The sequence below is a fragment of the Phyllostomus discolor genome, chromosome 5 (genome assembly GCF_004126475.2).
Source record: "Phyllostomus discolor isolate MPI-MPIP mPhyDis1 chromosome 5, mPhyDis1.pri.v3, whole genome shotgun sequence".
Classification (NCBI taxonomy): Eukaryota; Metazoa; Chordata; class Mammalia; order Chiroptera; family Phyllostomidae; genus Phyllostomus; species Phyllostomus discolor.
Genome location: NC_040907.2, coordinates 125,289,351 through 125,307,433, shown reverse-complemented (window position 1 = coordinate 125,307,433; position 18,083 = coordinate 125,289,351). Strand labels below are relative to the sequence as shown.

The window sequence follows — 18,083 nt, the reverse complement described above, 5'->3', positions numbered from 1 at the left end:
GACTGGGGATCGAACCTGCAACCTTTTTGGTGTATGGGCCGACACTCCAACCAACTGGGCTACCCAGCCAGGGCCGTGGGCTTTTGTGAAGGTGCACACCCTCTGCCTCCTTCCCCCAGGGGAGGCCCTACTAGGGGCACCTGAGACCAGCCAGCTCTGACCCTGGGTCAGCTGGACAGTGGCAGTCAGGACACTTTCCCTGGCCTCCTCCAGACTCTGTGACTTGGACACTTACACCCCCCAACCCCCTATAAGAAATTATCTATATATGTAATGTATATATCATGTACATGAATAAAACAGGTGCATGCACCCAGCTGCCTTCCTCAGCAGAGGTGGCAGGGTCCCCTCGAGAACTCTGACGTGACCACAGTGGGCGCAAGGGAGCAGCACGGAGCAGGACTCCTGGGTTCCCACCCACTTCTCCGAGGGCTCCCTTGGGCTGGTCGCTCAGCTTCCCTGTGCTCTGGCTTCCTTCTCTGTAAAACGGGAAGGGTAGGGGGCCTCTGTTGCTTGGCTGTCAAAATGACCAGAGGAGTAAATACATATCCCAAGCACTCAGCGTGGTGCCTGGCACAGATGACGTGCAAATGGGTGGTGGTAGCTCTTTATTGTCAGCTGTGTCTGCCTCTAAAGGGAGCAGAACGGGACACAGAAAGCCGGGGGTAAGTCTGTTGCTTGAGGCCACTCAGCGACTCTGTGGCAAAACCAGCCTGCCCTGCAGGAATATACGAGTCTCTCCCACCATTGGACACAGACCCTCTTCCTGGCCCCCATCTGAAACAGCCAATGTCATTCCTTTGGCATGGTGGGGCCGTGGCTGTCCTCAGGGACTGAAGGGCACCGTCCTCCCACTGTGCCCTTTCGAACCTGCCCCCGGCCCCTAGCACTTGCCTTGCCCCCCAGACCATACCACACCGCTTCTCTCCTTGGTTTGCTGCTGACCCCACAGCCCTGCTGGTTTCTTCTCCCATCTCTGGCTGCCAGAGACGGGTCAGACTCAGGGACAAAGGCCCCCTAGATTTCAAACAGCCTCATCTGCCCTTTGTCTTCCTGCCCTTCTCTCCTCTGGCCTCAGTGCACTCCCAGGTGCTTTTCATTCTTCCTCTGTGGGCACGCTGGTTGGAGACGAAGAGCAGGCCTGCCCTGCCCCGCCCCGCCCTCCCCTGGCCGGCGGTGCGCATTCTGCTGGGCCTGTAGGCAGTCCCCAGGCACTGGGTGGGAGGAGCCTGAGTGGGCTGCCCACTGCTCACCTGACATCAGCACGTGTGTCCACTCCCATTCCCACCTCGCTGGAAGCCTCCAAGCTCCCAGGGCAGTGGCTTTGCCTCTGGAAGACATAGCCTTTATGTCTTAAAAGTAGTTTTTAGAAGAGCAAGTGATCTGTCAGCATGCCCCTTTCTGCCCCCTCCCATCAGCCCACTCCTAGTCCCCAGATGCCACACTGGCCGCCCGGGGCCTCCCGCCAGGCCTGCGAGGGTGGCAGGCCTGTTCTAAGAACACAGGTCCTGCTTGGGGTGTGGCAGGTGATGCGTGTCCCCTGCAGTCTGCCCAGCTGCCCGTGCAGATCTCTCTGTGGCCAATTACTGGCAGGTCCTGTAAAATACAATTTAAAATGAAGAGTGCTGCTCTGGGCAGTAGTTCCCCCCTCCCCCCGCCCCCGGTTTTCCTCCCCACAAGCCCAAGCCTGCCACTGAATTCTCTGGGCACCCCTGAGCCCTCTCCCTTTGCTCAGTCCAGGGCCCCCAGCAGGGGTCCAAGCATTCTCCTCGGGCTGAGCAGGCAGCCCTGTTATTCTCACCAATATTAGTAGCAGCTACCATTTATCGAATACTGCTGTGTGCTGGGGCACGGCATAATTGCTTTACAGATGCAATCTCATGTAATCCTCAGGACAGCCATGATGTAGGCCCCATTCTGATCACTTTCTTACACATGAGTAAACTGAGGCATGGGAAGGAGGCACAGGAACGTAGGTTCCAGACAAAGGCAAGGCCCTCGGCCACTGGCCTCTCTCTGAGGCTATGGTGTGTGTGAGGGGCAGCGAGTTCCTGATGTGAGAGGGCGGATGGGGTGTGTGCACAGTTGGGGTGGTCAGGGAGGGCTTCCCAGAAGAAGGGACATCTGCAATGAAACCTGAAGGATGAATAGGAAGTTACCGCATAGGGGCAGAAGGACCAGTAGTCCTGGCCAGTAAGTGAGAGGCCAGGATGTTGGAGGATCCAGAAATGGCATCACCATGGCTGCCAGGGAAGACTGGGGAGAGGAGGAAAAGGTGCTGCTAGTTCTGCCCAGTCCCCACTAGGAGGCATCTCAGGCAGGAGGGGGAAACACCCCCCACCCCCTGCCCCCGACCTCAACGTTCTGTGAGTCGGCCCTTGTGTTCTTGAGCCTGGCCCGAGCTCTGAGGGAGCCTCAGGTCCACAGGGGTGCAGGAAGAGAGGGCTACCCCTGCCTACATTCAGGGCCCCGGATGACCCAGCAGCCCTGCCTATGCGTTGTACGAGTGCCGCACAACATCGGCCTCGTGCGAGGAGGAGCAGCTGCCCCTGGTTGGCAGCAGCTGAGGGGAAGTGCCCTCTCCTGTCTCCTTCTGCGTGTTTTCCAGCACCAACCACCAGTTCTCTGGACACCAACCAACAACAAGTACCTGAAGTTAGTACACATTCCATGGGTTTAAGGGTGTAGGCCCCCATTTCAGGGGCCTGTCACAAGGCCCAGGCCACCTGTACGTTTGACCAACTAACTATACACCAGGGGTCCCCACGGCCCGCCCTCAGGCTCAGTGATCTAGAACAACTCACAGAGTGCAGGGAAACACTTTACTTATGTTATTGGCTTAATATACAGGGTACAACTCAGGAACCCCAGATGGAAGAGATGCGTAAGACAAGGTATGGGGTGAGGGCGGGTCCAACACTGCCTTGCCCACTCCAGGCACCCCACCCTCTAGGCACCGGCACCTGGTCTTTCAGATGACCCGCCCCATCCTGAGGCTGGCTAGAGGCTCCGCCCTAAGTCGCCTCACTGGCATAAACGTAGATGTGGTCATAAGGGACCCCTTGTGACTAACACAAGACATTCCTGTCACCCATAAGTTCCCAGGGTTTGGGAACTCTGCCAGAAATGGGACAAACACCAAATATATTTCATTTTTTAAAAGATTTTATCTATATATTTTTAGAGAGAGGGGAAGGGAGGGAGAAAGAAAGAGAAACCTCGATGTGCAGTTGCCTCTCTTATGCCCCCAAATGGGGACCTGGCCTACAACCCAGTCAGGCACGTGCCCTGACTGGGAATCGAACTGGTGACCCTTTGGTTCACAGGCCGGTGCTCAATCCACTGAGCCACACTAACCAGGGACCACATCTATTTCTTATTATGTCACACTATGAAAGACCATTTAGAAGAGGACTCAGAGTACAGGTGGAGCCAGCCTCAGGGAGTCGTTGTGGAGCGGGAGACTTGTGCTGTGTGGGGGGGCTCTTCACAGATACGAAATTTCCCAGCCCACACAGGTATCACCCTGACCCCTTCCCGTACCAGCCCCGACTCCGAGGTGTCGTGGAGTGGTATAGGCTTAGCTGCCTGGAGTTCCCATACAGCCTGCCAGTTACTAACTGCGTGACCCTGGGCAAGTTCTTACTTACCTCCTCTCAGTGAAATGGGGCCATGGCAGCACCCTGCCATACCATGAGGCTCATGGAGATGATATTAGTGGCTGGTACAGAAAAAGGGTCCATGGGTGGCAGCCATTATTAGTAGTAGTATTAGTATTGGTATCAGTATTACTACTATTTACAGAGGGCCTTCTAGGTGCGGGCCCTTCCCTGGGCACCCAGGCTATGGCAGTCGTCACACAGACAGCCCTTGTCCTTGCCACGTCCACACTCCACCTGCGGCCGAGCTGCCCAGGAGAAATACAGTGCGGATCAAGTGTGTGATTAAAAATGTTCTAGGAGCTGCATTAGAAAAGAGATAGGTGACGTTCTTTTTAATAATACATTTTGCTTAACCTAGTATATCCACAATATTATCAATTCAACATGTAATCAATACGAAAGATGGATGAGGTGTTTTACACTCACTTTTTCTTTCAAGTCTTTGGAATCCTGTGTGTGGTCCACACTCCAACACATCTCAGTGTGGGCCAGAGCTCAATAGCCACATGTGGCTGGTGGCTTTGCTGACCACACAACCTGACAGCCATCTGCTTGTCTATTGGCATTGTCCCATTTGCCTTGAGGAAGGGGGCCGTGGTGCTGGACACAGATTCAGTGCCCCCTGCTGCCCCGACAGCCCTGTGTCTCCTTGGGGAATGCATGAAGCCGGTATGAGGGTACTTGACTGACGCTCTTATCCTCTGACTTCCAGGCCAGGTGAACCGGCTGCCCTTCTTCATCAACCACTTCTTTGACACGTACCTGCTGATCAGTGAGGACACGCCTGTGGGTGAGTTGGCATAGGGCCGGTGGGCATGCTGGGTGGCATGGGTGGGCTCCTTTCCCACAAGTGAGGGCGATCTTAGAGACTGAGCCCATCTTCCACGTTACTGAAACCATGGCACCCCTAATGGGTGTTTATACAGCTTCTGCTTGGTTTCCTCCAGGGATGGAGCACTTAGTACTTCCCATGGTGGCTCATTCAAACAGAGAGGAATTCAAAGTAAAAAAGGGTTTATCACATTGAGCCCAAGTTACTGGCTTTCACTTATGCACCAGTTTTGTCCTAAAAATGGTTTTTTGCCTCTTCCTTTGGAAAATTTGAAGATGGAAGCTGTTGTAGACTTTGTTTTATGGCCTTTTATAGTTTTCTGTGATTATTGCATTTTCTGTATCGCATAAGCCTATTTTTGTCATTAGAAAAAATGAACCATTTAGGAGACAATCACAAGCATCCTGGTGTTGACCTCTTGCCCCCCAGCTTGTCACCTCATCACCCAGGTCTGTCCTAATGAGGCCCCTCCCCAGGACCTGGTTCCTACGCCTGTGGCTGGAGACCTGCAGGCATAGTCCCATGGCCTCAGTTCAGCTCTAGGGACCCAGAAGCCTCTTGGGCGTGGAGTTGAATTGAATGAACCTGTCTTACATCTGTGCTCATGGGAAGGCGTTTTTCCTGTGAGCATGTGTACAAACAGCGGTGCCTGGAAAGGTCTGCCCACCTCTGAGACACCCTCTCCTCTGTCCTCTCACTCCCATAGGTGTCACTGTAGGGAAAGGGCCTGTGATCGGGGGCTTCCTAAATGCTGGTCTGCCTGTGGTGTGCGTGCGAGGGCCGGGCTGTGTGCCAGGAGCAGTGCACTTCGGGGGCCAGCGTGGTCCACCTTTCCGGGGCATCATTTGTACTTAAGAATGAAGCAGGTGGCTTGGAGAGGGCAGGGGTGTTAAGATATTTACCTAGGAGGTAATTTCAAACACCCTTTTACATAAAACTGAACATAGGTACACAGTACAGTAGGTACAAAACCCTTTAAAGAAAGCCTCTGCTTGAAGAGGGGGCCTCAGGCGGGCCCAGACTCCCCCACTGCTTGTGAGTGCGTGTGCGGCCCCTGAAGAGGTCTTTCCTTCCACTTTTCCCAATGGAATCTTCTTTGCAGATGGGTGCTGGGCGCAGCAGGTGTGTTTCTGACTGCTCTGGGGTGCCTGCTCTGGGCCAGGCTTGGGTGCCCTGGACCCGGAGAGAAATTAACAGGAATAAAGAAACGGATGTCGGGGGTGATAAGGGCTGAGCTGCATGTCTTGTTAAGTCCCAGTGGGTGGTTGAAGGAGGAGGGGTCATCTCTCTGGGCCAGGGCAGAGGCGGGAGGCTGCAGAAGAGGTTTCCAGGCGGTGGTGACCGTTGAGCAGAGTTCTGAACGAGTCCCTACCCTTCCCTTCACACACTGTTTCCTATGGCTGATTTCCTTAAGTGTCTGTTTTAACTTCATCCGCCTGGAGCGCCATTTGTTGTGGAGGCAGTATACTTGGGGCAGGTGGGACATTGAGGCAGAGGTATGGCCAGCCACTGACTGACCAGAGCTGCTGGCCAGAATAGGTGAAGGCCCCTCTCAGGTGAGTGGTGTCGGCTTCATCGCCTCCTCTGTGACCCCGCACTGCCCTGCCAGGTCTGAGTGTGGTGTCCTCGGAGACCTGTGGTTCAGGGAAGGTGGTGGGTGGAGTGGGCCGGATGTTGCTTGGCCAGTGCGAACAGTGAGAAGCTTGGGGCTGGAGGTTCCCCGGTGAGCCCCCCAGCAGGCCCTGACCTAGCTTCCTCCGGCTCTGGCTCCTGCTTGTCTCCGGCCAAGGCCATCATCAATCGGCCTCCCCAAGCAACTCCCAGGGCTGCCCCGTGAAGGCTATACTCGGCAGTCCCAGCAGTGGTGTCCGTCTGTGTGGGGGGACTGACCCGTGACTCTAGGGGGCAGTAGGAGTGAGAGGACTCCGTGAGCTGCAAGACAGCTGGGCTCACCTCTCCCCGCAGGGGGGGGTCCAGAGCTGGCCCAGCTCCCTCCTGCCTCCTCCTCTCCTGTTGCATCAGGAGGGGGCAGCGCAGCTCTGGCCTGAAAGCCATGAGCCCAGTGTCTGTTCCTTCCTGTGTGACCTTGGATGCAGCACTGCCCCTCTCTGGGCCTCCATCTCCCCACCTCACCATTGAGAGGGCATCGAATAGATGGGCCCGATGGTCTTTGTCTTGAGCAGCCTGACTGGCCCCAGATGTCTCCATATGGGACAGACCTGGGGACCGCCACTGAGCGCCGTCACCTATACGGATGGCCCTGGGTCATTCCGGGGGGTATGTGGACTCGTGAATGGGACAGGGGGCAGGTCTCTGATCAGCTGTGGCCAGGGTGACAATAAGGGTTGAAACAGCTTGTCGAGGGGACTGGCCCTTGGCCTGCCACTTGGCATGGGTGGCCTAGAGAGATGACTTTGAGATTTGGCCCTCAGTAACCATTTGTTTTCTGGATCTCAGTGTTACAATCTGCAAAATAAGGATGGGTAGCCCTGTCTCCATATTGGTGGGGTATTTACATAGGATACTGGTAGCTCCCAAGCCTCCACACCTGAAATGTTCTGCCATTACTAGAAGAATAGTCTGTGTGTGGCCAGAGATGGCTGGGTGGTCTGTCCTGCCAGCTGCAGGCTTGAGGCAGGGACAGATGAGCCCATGGAAGAGCTGGGTCCAGTGGGGTGGTCAGTAGTAGTGGCCAGAGGCATAGCCCAAACCAGCTGGAAAATGTCAGCTCTGGCAGGTGGAGGTCGGGCTGGGGCCGACCAAGCGTCCAGCTCTGGGGCTGAGTGTGTCCTTCTGCTTGGGCACCCAGTGATGGGGAGTCATTGTCCTCCAAGGCAGCTCACACCTGTGCTGCAGGCTAGTCCTGGGAATGAAAAATTCTTCCCAATATATATGTATATTTTAAAGATTTTATTGATTTATTTTTAGGGAGAGGGAGAAAAAGAGGGAAAGAAACATCAGTGCAAGACAAAAATATTGAATGGTTGCCTCTCATATGCACGCTGACTGGGGACCGAACCCGCAACCCAGCCATGCACCCTGACTGGGAATCAAACCGCAGCCTTTTGCTTTGCGGGGCAATGCCCAGCCAGCTGAGCCACACCAGTCAGGTGGTGTGAATTAATATGAATTCTGTTTTCGTGGCACTTCTACCCACTGACCACTGGAGCCTTACAGAATAATAATAGAACATATGATATACAATATAAATGTATAATGCATAGTATTATAATAATGTTCATTGAGTGCTCAAGGCAGTGTCCTAAATGTTTTGATGATTTCATTTTTAAGATTCCTTTTAGCCCTGGCTGGCGTAGCTCAGTGGATTGAGCGCGGGCTGGGAACCAAAGTGTCCCAGGTTCGATTCCCAGCCAGGGTACATTCCTGGGTTGCAGGCCATAACCCCCAGCAACCGCACATTGATGTCTGTCTGTCTGTCTCTCTCTCTCTTCCCTTCCTTCCCTTCCTAAAAATAAATAAATAAAATCTTTAAAAAAAAAAAAAAGATTCCTTTTAAGAATCGGAGGTCGAGCTTGGCTACAGGCTCCATCAGTATGTAGTTTCTGTGAACGTGCTCTCCTGGGTTAAAGAACAGGACATTCATCCACCCCTAACCCTCTGAGCCTTTCCATTTTTAATGCTTTTGCCTTGATTCCTGACAGTGGGCCAGCAGCCCCGTGCCCAGGAGCGGAGTGGGAGGGTGCAGCATGGCCACCCGACACCCCTTGCAGAGGCTGTGTGGTCTCTTACCTATCTCACCTATCTCAGGTGCTGATTCCCCCCCTGGGATGTTGTTTTTGAAGACCATCTCCCAGCCAGAGAAGACAGCACCGAAATGAAGTCATTAAGTAGCTGTGCTCCCCACCCCCCTCAGTCTGTTAACACTCGGGCCCCCCACCTCCATCCCTGTGTGTCTTGCTCTGGACACACACATCAGTCGTGGCAGTGGGGCCTGGCATGGCGGGGCAGAGCAAGGGCAGATCAGGGACACAGTGTCTAGTCTAGCTAGTTGGCATTGCTTACACTTGGCCCCGGCTATCCACAATGAATGGCCACCTGGCACCTTTTGGATGAAAGACACAGGCTGCAAGGGTGCTGCCTTCAGGTCACCTCCTGAATCCACTCCACACACTCCACCAGTATTGCTCATGTCCAGAACACTAGTGACCCATGTGGCTAAACCCCATGGTTAGTCCTCAGCCCTTGTGACCTCTCAGCAGTGGATCCTTTTCTCCCCAGGACATCACGTCTCTTGCTGCTCCTTCCCAGTCTCCTTGGCTGGTTGCCCCACACTCCTGGACTTCTTTGCATTGGAGACCCCAGCCCAGCTCCTATATCCTGTATCTTTTCTTCTTTTTCTCACTCCCATGTGAGGTCCTCTAGTTCAGGGCTTTGGATGCTATCTACATGCTGACAACTCACAGAGGAGACTCCAGACTTGTGCATCCACCTCTGCTCATCATTTCCCCCTGGATGTCCAGGGGGCGCTGCGCCCTGCATGTCTAAAGCTGAACTCCTGACCTTCCCCACCGCACCCACCACTTCTGCAGCCTGTCCCACCTCAGTTAGTTGCAACTCTATCCTTCTAGGTGCTCAGGCTGGAAACTTGGGGTCAATCCTAACTTTTCCCTTTCTCCCTCACCCCTCATCCAGTTTATCTGGATGTCCTGTTGTCTCTAGCTTCAAAATGTTTCCAGAATCTTCTCACTTCCCACGTTTTACACTCCTACCCCCTGGATCCAAGTTTGGGTCATCCCAGCAGCTCCCGAATGTTCTGCAGCACTTGCTGTAGCAGCCGGTGGTCGAGTGGTTCTTTCTAACCTGAGACAGAGCCTGTCACTCAGCCTTTTCAAGTCCACCCATCCCTTTTGGAACACAAGCCAGCATTCTTGAAGGGCATAAAGGCTGTCTGCAGTCCAGACCCTGCTACCTCTCACACCCCTGCCCTCCCCTCCCTCCTGGAGCACTTGGCTCCAGCCCTGCTGGTCTCCTTGAAGTTCCTTGAGCAGGAAAAGCAGGTGCTGACCTCTCAGCCTTTGGAGGTGCCGCTCCTGCAGCCTGGAATGCCACACCGTGATGAGCCCCTGCCGGGCAATTAAGTCAGGTCAGAGGCTGCCACCTCTGAGGCTCTCCAGGAAGGGTTCAAATTTGGCTTCCTCTGCTTTCTTCCCTCTCTGCTGGTCCCAACTGGGGCGCCGTTGTTATTCTGTTGCTCATCTGTCTCCTCTGTTGCTCTGTGAATGCTTCCAGGTAGCCAGGGCCATATCTGTGTCCCCAGGGCTCAGCCCTGTGTCTGGCTTGCCTCTGGGGCTTGGGGTGCCCTGGGGAAGGAGTGGAGTCTGGAGTTTGTGAGCGTGTGGGGGAGTGTGCCATCCCTCCTGGAGTCTCAGGCCAGACGCCCCCCTCCCAATGGTGTTTCAACAGCGAAGTGTTGGTGACAGCAGGGATGGCTGCCCAGGGAGTGGGCCCAGGAGAACCTGTCCCCCGAATGGCACAGACGCTGTGCGTGCCTGCGCTTGCGGATGGTGAAGCCTGCACTGTGCCTGGGGCCATGCTTTATCACCCCAGCTGCCTGCCGAAGTCGTGTGTGGCATATGTGCTGGGGGCTCTTGGGGCGGCAAGCCCTGCATGGCTCCCAGGGAGGGGCACAGAAGCAGCAGCATGAAGTCCGGCTGGGAGGCACATGCTGACTGAGGAGCTCCGGGAGGGGTGAAGGATATCTAGTCCTTCTCCCTCAGCTGCCACCTATTCTCCTACTTCAGGTTCTGCAGCGGGCGGTGTCCCTCAGGGCTGGTCACTGAGGTCACTCCTTCTACCCCAATTCTGGACACCCTGGCCAAAAGCCTCCCAATTGCCCAAAGGAAGGAGGGAGAAGTCTTTATCACAGCCTGTCACCCACTGCTCCCCATAGGCTCCCTGCTTTCTAGCCGTGGTGACCCACTCGGCATCCTAATACCTCAGGCCGTCTCACCCCTGCACCTTCGCTCATGCTGTCCCCCGGGCCAGGAGTGCCTGGTGAGCCCCTCCTCACCTGTCAGGGCGTCGCTCATATGTCACCTGCTCTGTGAGGCCCCACAGCCCTCCCTCCTCCCACCTTCTGTCTGCTTTTCATTGGCCTCCACGAAAGCTCTTAGCAAGTTCTGTCTTGCTGTTGGTGTGTAACTCCCCGTTGGCTGTTCATTTTTACTTACTACTTTTATTAATATCGACATTACCGTTAATTATAATTCCCACACTCAGGTATAATGCGGGATTGTGGGTGATAGTATTAGTGAGTGTTTATCGACTGCCAGCCTCCTGCCGGCGTCTCGGGGAAGCACGTTGAGCGCATGGCCTCCTGGAGTCCTCAGGGTGACCCTCACAGAGAGGCGTCATCCTCTCTGTTTCCCAGCTGAGCGAGCTGAGCGAGCTGAGCCCGCATGTCCTCTGTGCCAAGCACAGTGCCGGACCCAGGTCCTGGCTGAATGAATATGGGGATGAACGCAGGAATAAAAGGGTGTGTGGGTGGTGACTGATTCCCCTCCCCTTGTTTCCTGTCTCTCTGCATGCCGCCCCCCACCCCCAGATTGGTACACAGGAAGCCAACTTCCCCAGGCAGACCCCCCAGCACTCCCAAAGCATCTTGAGCCACAATTCAGATGATAATGCCCATGCTAATCACCTACAGGACTAAATTAGTCTTGTCAGGAGCCATTAAGGCAGGAGCTGGGATTCATTAGGATGGATCAGGCCCAGGTAGCGGCTGGCATCGCTGCCAGTCGGTGCTGATTAATTCCTCTGCAAACTTCATCAATGCCCAGCTGTTTCGTCTGGACCCAGGGAGAGCCATTTTCAGGTGGGCTGACCCCGCGTCCGTGGCCTCAGCAGATGCGGGAGCTGTGCCCCTGCCAACATGAGGACAGCTCCCTGCAGGCGCCGCTCCCCACCCACCCCCATGCCCCTGCCCAGCACAGAGTGGGAGGCTGACGTGCATGGTGGGCTGTGTGGGCAGCAGACGCTTGGGGATGGCGAGGTGTCTGGGCATGGGATTCTGGAGCAGACGTGGAGGGGGTAGGTGACAAGGGAGTCTGGGAGGTCTCGGTGCCTAGTGACTCCCAAGGAGCTATCCCCCCTTCTCTGTGCCTTTCTCCCATTGTGTCTTTAAAGGAAGAAATCATCTCTCAGAAGAGGATGGAGGGTGACATGCTTTTTCTCTTAACCAGGGAATTCCTTAGGACTGACACAGGGGACAGGGGCCCATGGTACCCCAGAGCAGCTGCTCCCCAGGGAGTTGTCGGGCTAGAGCGACGTGCATGTGAGGAGTCCAGTGGGGCCGCCATCAGCCGGGTGTGTGCTCTGAGTGTGTATGGCCCAGACTTTTCTGCCAGCCACCCGTGCAAAGGCAGTGTCGGCCGGTAGCTCATAGCGATACACACAGGAGAGCGTGTGAGATAGTGACGGAAACGAAAGAGAATTACCATCTTTGGTCGAAGTAGGGTCAATGGGAGACAGTGGGGCTGTAACAGCCTACATTCTCCACTCACTTTGGCCCCCCACCCCTCAGGATCTTCAGAGGGCCTATGATGAACCCCTAGGACAATTTGATGACCACTATCTTAGTCAAATAGTCCCACTTTACAGATGGAGAAACTGAGGCCCCAGAGGGGGAGCTTGCCGAAGGGCCCCAGGGAATTTCTGTTGGATTCCAGTCTGAAGCCTTCCCTGGATTCACACACCAGCTGCAGGAGGAGTTCCAGGGGGCTCTGCCCACGTAGGCCGGTGCTGCCTTGGGGCCTGGGGAAGAAGAGGCACCTTGGGTTGGCGGGATGTGAGCGGACTCAGAATGTGAAGAGAAGGCTCACAGTGCCTCATAGCTTTCATAATCTGGGGGCAGAGTGCTTAAGGAGGGGAAGTGGGGTTAGCCCAGGGGCTCCCTGGGGCTGTGGACATTGGGGTCAGAGGGCGTGGTTTTAGAAGAGGGAAGTGACCCAGCATCTGTCTGATGGTCAGATGCTGGGACCCAGGGACCTGGGGTCTTAATGTCCTCACAGAGCAGGGACTTTCCTCTTCCTTTTGGGAGGTGGGGGGATGACTCGCAGGACCCCTGGAGCAGCCCGGATGCCCTGTGGCCTTACCTCCTTTGCCTTTTTCCAGGGCAGCATCGGCCCTCAGAGAGGGTGAGAGGACAGATTAGCACCCTCTTGCCCTCTGGAGGCATCTTATGGGCATTAGCTACTCCCAAGAGGCCCCTGCCTGAGCACATCTGCAGCCCCAGCTGCAGACTGCCCCTCAACACACGGGTGGAGGTGGGATGGGGGTTTTGGATGCAGCGGTAACAACACTAATGATAACGATAATGTGCCACCTGTCATGTGGGCAGACTCTTAATGGCCTGCATTGCACACCCGTGCCAGGCTGTGCCGGGAAATGGGGTAGGGACATACACATTAAAGGTAACTGGGAAAATGGCAGCCATCTTTCATTATGCAGGTACTCTGCTAGCTAAGCTCTTCCTGCACATTGCTTCACTAAATCCTTATAGCAAACCGAGAAAGCGGGCCTCATAATCTCCGTTATACACAAGAGGAGGTAGAAGCTGCAAAGAAGTAACTTACCCAGGGTCGCACATCTTGTATAGGATGGAAATTGCACTTGAACCTACTGCCGCCTGCCCCCAAATCCTGTGCACTTCACCACAACTTTGGGATTCTGTATGTAGGTCATTGCCTTCAAGGAGCCCCAGTTTGGAGTGGAGAAGAGGACCAATGGTAAATGCCCAGTGAGCCCCAGGCAAGTGGGAGCGTGAGCCACGGAGTAGTGCTGATGCTAGAGAGGGAAGGAGCTCGTTCCGGGCATGGGAATGGAGAAGGCTTCGTGGTAGAGATGGCATTGTGCGGCTGGGTTTCAACGGGCTGGAGCCGCAGGAGAGGCATTTCAGAAGGCGACCAATAGTGCGGCAACCAGTTTGTGGTGTTTTGGATGGCAGAAATGGTGGTTGTGGTTAAAAATCAAAAATAGTAATAGTGATTAGTTAGCACTTGTGTTTTACACAAGTAGATGATGTACATGATCTCATTGAATCCTCAACAGCAGCGACGGGGAGTCTGTTCTGTTGTGATCCCTGTGTTACGGTTCAGAGAGATCGAGCAGGCAGCCCAAGCTGTCACAGCTGAGGCAGGGTTTGAGTACCAAGAGCTCAGACTCCAGGGTCCACAAACTTACTACCCTACTGTGCTGCTTCTCAGGATTGTGTAGGTCTTTGCTCGGTCTGTCACCCAGGAAAGGGTCTCAGTGACCAAGGGTCCACAAAGGAGAGGCGCTGGATCAAGGGGCAGCTGCTCCCAGGTCGGGGAGAGTGGCTAGCACAGCTTGGTCTGGGAGCACAGGCCCGGGCCTGGGCCAGGCGGCTGGGTCCCTAGCCTGCCTCTGTGCTCACGTGGCTGTGTGAGCTGGGGCAAGTCAATTTGCCTGTCTGGGCCTCGCTTCCCTGTTACTCAGAAGTTGCTAGACCTTGATGACGTGCCACACAGAGTTGGAGTTACTGTTGAAAAATGGCTGGGGAAAAATAGATGAGAGCGTGAGATTAACCAGGTTGTTAGTTCTTGGGCTTGCTGAGCCTTCTCCGGTGACCAGTAGTGAGGCAGGCAGGGGCCTTGGCTAACAGTGCTGGGGCCAGGCAGCAGGTGCCTGCTTTAGGGGAGTTGGGGGGCTGGTAGGTGAGCCTGGCGCAGCCATGTCCATGGGTGAGGATGTGCTGAGCTTGCAGCCAGCTGGGAGGAAACATGGGCTTCCTGGGAACCAGCCAAAGGTGTAATGTACAGGAGCTGAAAACCCTCTAGCTGGCTGAGGAGCCAGTGGCAGGCAGAGCTGAATTTGAACTTGTCACCACTCGCCTGCACCCACTGTCCTTTACATGGCTCAGAGGACCTGTGAGCCTGACTATTTGACTACAGTTTGGTCCAGAAGAGGAGGTCAAGTCTTTTTGTAGCACTTGACCAAAAAGAATTTGTACACCCAGGGAAGTTGTCCATTGGTGCAAGGGTCACCTTGAAGGCCCCCTCACCTGAGTGCCTCCCTCCTTCTCCCCTTGCCCACCTGTGCAGAGCACACAGTACACCAAGCACTGAGAGGTGAGGTGCAAGGTCTGGATCTGATCCCAGCTCTACTGCTTACGAGCTGTGTAACCACCGGCAAGTCCCTGAGCCTCCCTGAGCCTCCTTGTCTTCCCCTGGAATCACGGATGATCGTACTTGCCCAGCTGACTTCACAGGGAGCTTCAGGAAAGACTTTTAAAAACTAAATTGCTGTACAAAAAATAGTGGACATTGTTTTTATTGAGTCATTTGTCTTCAAGTGCCTCCTCTTCCAAGAAGCCCTCCATTGCATTTTAGGCAAGTGTGGACTGTATCACTGACTGCTTATCCCCTCTCTGCCTCAGTTTACTCGTTTGGAAAGTGGGGGTGATGACCACACTGTGTATACTCATAGGATTGTGGTAATGACTAAATAAGTTAATTTTGGTCATTTAGAACGGCGCTTGGCACCAACAGATGCTGACTATTAGGTCATCATTGACTAGCGCTTTTCCAGCTGGGCAGGAAGCAGCCTGGGACTGGAATTTTGCCCTAAGTGGCCAAAGTCCCCTGTACCCATCCATAAATATTTGGAATGGTTTTATGCATTACTTTTTCAGGGGGGCATTTTCACTTTCCAGGTAGAAGAGACTGAGGGGCCCCTGGTCCACCTCCCAGCCTGGCCAGGAATCCGCTGGCCACAGCTGTCTGCCAACAAGTGGCGTAGGCACAGGGTGGCCAGCTCCCTGTCTCACCAGACAGTGAGTGTCACCCGCCTGGTAATGGGCTGTCCGCCTCCTGTGGCTGTTCCCCACTCACCCTGGTCGGCCCAGAGCTCCCTGGAGTCAGCCTGTCCCTCAGCACAGTATCGCTGTCCACAGCCCAAAGATAGGCCTGCCCCTCAACCTGCTGGGCTTGGCTCTGGAGGTCCCCTCCCCTTGCAGCTAGCCCTCGGACTCAGGACAGACTTTGCTCACCTTCAACCTCCTGGTCACCCTCCGCTGTGCCAGGTACCGAGGAGTGTTGTCTGTTCGTGTCATTCTCATGGATCCCTGGGAAGGAGCTGGTTCCTTAGCCATTTACTGAGGAGGAAACTGAGGCTCAGAGAGGTTGCCACCTGCCAGAGGTCTCACAGTCATTGAGTTGCAGAGCTGGGTTCAAGCCCAGGCTTTTCTCCCTCCAAAGCCAACACTCTCCTCTGTTTGTAGGAGAGGCAGAGAGAGAACCTTCCCACCCCAGGACTGGTATGGGGTCCTCACCACCATCCCTTCCCTCTCTTCTGCTGCCTTGCTCTGCCTTCACACTACAGCACGGGGAGAGGACAGGAGCTTCAAACTCTGGTCCCTTCCATCTCCTTGCCTTTGGGTGAGGGAGAGGGTGTGCCACAGCTGCCTCTCTGCCCCCACACTCAGGTGTCAGGGGCTGCCCGTGGACCCTCCGTGCCTGGGCTCTCTCAGTAGCAAGACTGGGGGTGGGAGCCCTGGCACTTTGTAGGATTGATATGGCCTTTGAAGAGGATAATTCAAGATGAATATGCTGGCGTCCGGCTGGGTGAGATGGAGGGATTATTGAGTGTTGAACCTGCTTCGCCGCATCAGCTGCTTTATGAGCTCTCTAGAGAAACCCTATGTTGTGGATAACTCAGCCCTGACAGGCAGGGAGGTGGCATCTGCCTCCCGCATTCCCTCGGCGAGCAGTGCTGGCCGAGCCCAGGCACCTTGCTCACCCCGTCTGGGTGTCCAGAAGCGGCTCTGGCCTCACTGCAGTGAAGGTCAGCACGCCCCCGCCCGTGCATCCTGTGCTGCCCCAGATGGGGGTGAGGCCTGTGGTGCTCACCCGCTGGGCCCTTTTGTTGGCCTCTGGCTCCAGGCTGCCTCCAACAACCCAGGTAGAGGGGAGGGGAGGGGACTGGAGCCTGTGGACAAGTGTCTGGTCTCAGGCAGCCCCGTCTCATTGCTAGGGACACTGCCTCTGCAAGTTGACAGGTTTCTTGGCAGATCAGACTGTGTCTGCAGTTCAGGGACTCTGGACACCACAGGAGAAGTGTCCTCATGGAATCAGCTTTGCCCACTGTTGACACACAAGGGCACGAGGTCAGGGGAGCAAAGCCCCTCACAGCCCTGGCAACTCAGCTCAAGCCTGGTTCCTCTGGTGTTCGCCCTCATCGGTCCCTCCTACAGCCCCGCCATAGTCCAGGGACCTCCACAGGTGCAGCCAAGCAACAGACCAAGCCGTAAACTCTTGGTGGACAGGGGCTGTGGCTTAAAGCCTCGTTAGGTGGAGTCCCCTGGTGTGTGCAGCAGGCTGACAGTGAGCACCAATGGCCTTCTTCCTCCGTAGGCCATGTGGAGCCTGGCCCTGGGAGTATGACACAGGTGGCACTCATGCTGTGCACAATGCCGTACACGTCCGTCCCAGCCCCAGAGCACATTTATCCCTGGGCTGTGCCTCCTTTGGTCACTAAAGCTTTTCTGAGGAAAAGGCACTAGAAGGGGAAATGACAGGCACACTACACTCACAGGGACAGCTTGGGGATAGGAGAGCTTAGGAGCAGGGACTTCCCTGCAGTGGGGTCCAGAGTAATAACCCATAGCCCGTGCCTGGCGGGGCGGGGGGTTGTAATCTGGTGCTAGCACAGCACTCTGTCATTTTAAACACGATCCGTGTCTCCTCCATCTGCACTCTTCTCTGTGCCCTGTCCTGTCACGGGGACTTGGAGCGTGGCAGTGACTTGGGAAGAAAGCGACTCCAGACCCTCTGCTGGGTTCCCACACTGCTGGTCCCCGCCATAACCCAGGAGGGCCACTGCTGGCTCTCTGTGCGGACGGGGATGAGCTAGTGACCTGTCCACCGTCAAAGGACCCACTCAGTGTCGGTGCCAAGGATTGAGCCTGACTGTCTGACCCCCAGGGCATGCCTGGCTCCATTCCCACTGTGTGCCCTTGAGCACACTGCCTCAGTTTCCCATATTATAAATTGAGGGTAACAGGCCTCTCCCAATGTGTTTTTCCCTCCCGCCAGCAGTGTAAAACCCCCAGAGGGCTTGTCACAGCACAGGTGGCTGTCCATATCCCTTGAATTTCCAAGTCAGTAGGTCTGGCCTGGGGCCTGAGAACTTGCATTTCCGCAAGTTCTTAGGTGCTGCTGCTGCTGGCCCAGGGGCCCCACTTTAAGACCCCTGCCCTCGCCATGCTGCTTTTCCGCCTCTGGAATTGGCCCCTGAGCCTACGTGTGTCCTCCCTTATCCAGGCCTGTTCAGTTTGCAGCCCTGGCGGTCTGCCCTGTAGGCACTGGGCTGGACTCCCTGGACCCATTTGACCATCTCACAGGCCCCCTGCCTGACGCATCTCCTGTGCTCTCGACCCCTCAGCGGGGCTCATGCTTGGGGCACAGATGTGTGACTTTAGAGGAAGCTGGAGGAGGACCGGGGATGCAAGGGAGCCCTGGGTGCCCAGGTGCCCAGATGCCCAGCATGTCTTGTTCCCAGCCTCACTTCCTGTGTTTACACAGAGTGGCTGTGCAGCAGCGGACATAATT

The 18,083-nt window shown here is 55.4% G+C and overlaps 1 protein-coding gene across 4 annotated transcripts in view; it reads left to right on the top strand.

Moving 5' to 3' along the window:
* The window catches only part of CDH23 (cadherin related 23), a 410,614-nt gene that overhangs the window by 45,234 nt on the left and 347,297 nt on the right, over positions 1-18,083 (top strand). For all 4 annotated transcript variants that reach the window (XM_028511340.2, XM_036026831.1, XM_028511341.2 and 1 more), the window contains exon 3: positions 4,375-4,452. In XM_028511340.2, the coding sequence (XP_028367141.1) occupies positions 4,375-4,452 (78 nt within the window). The remainder of the gene's footprint in view (positions 1-4,374; positions 4,453-18,083) is intronic.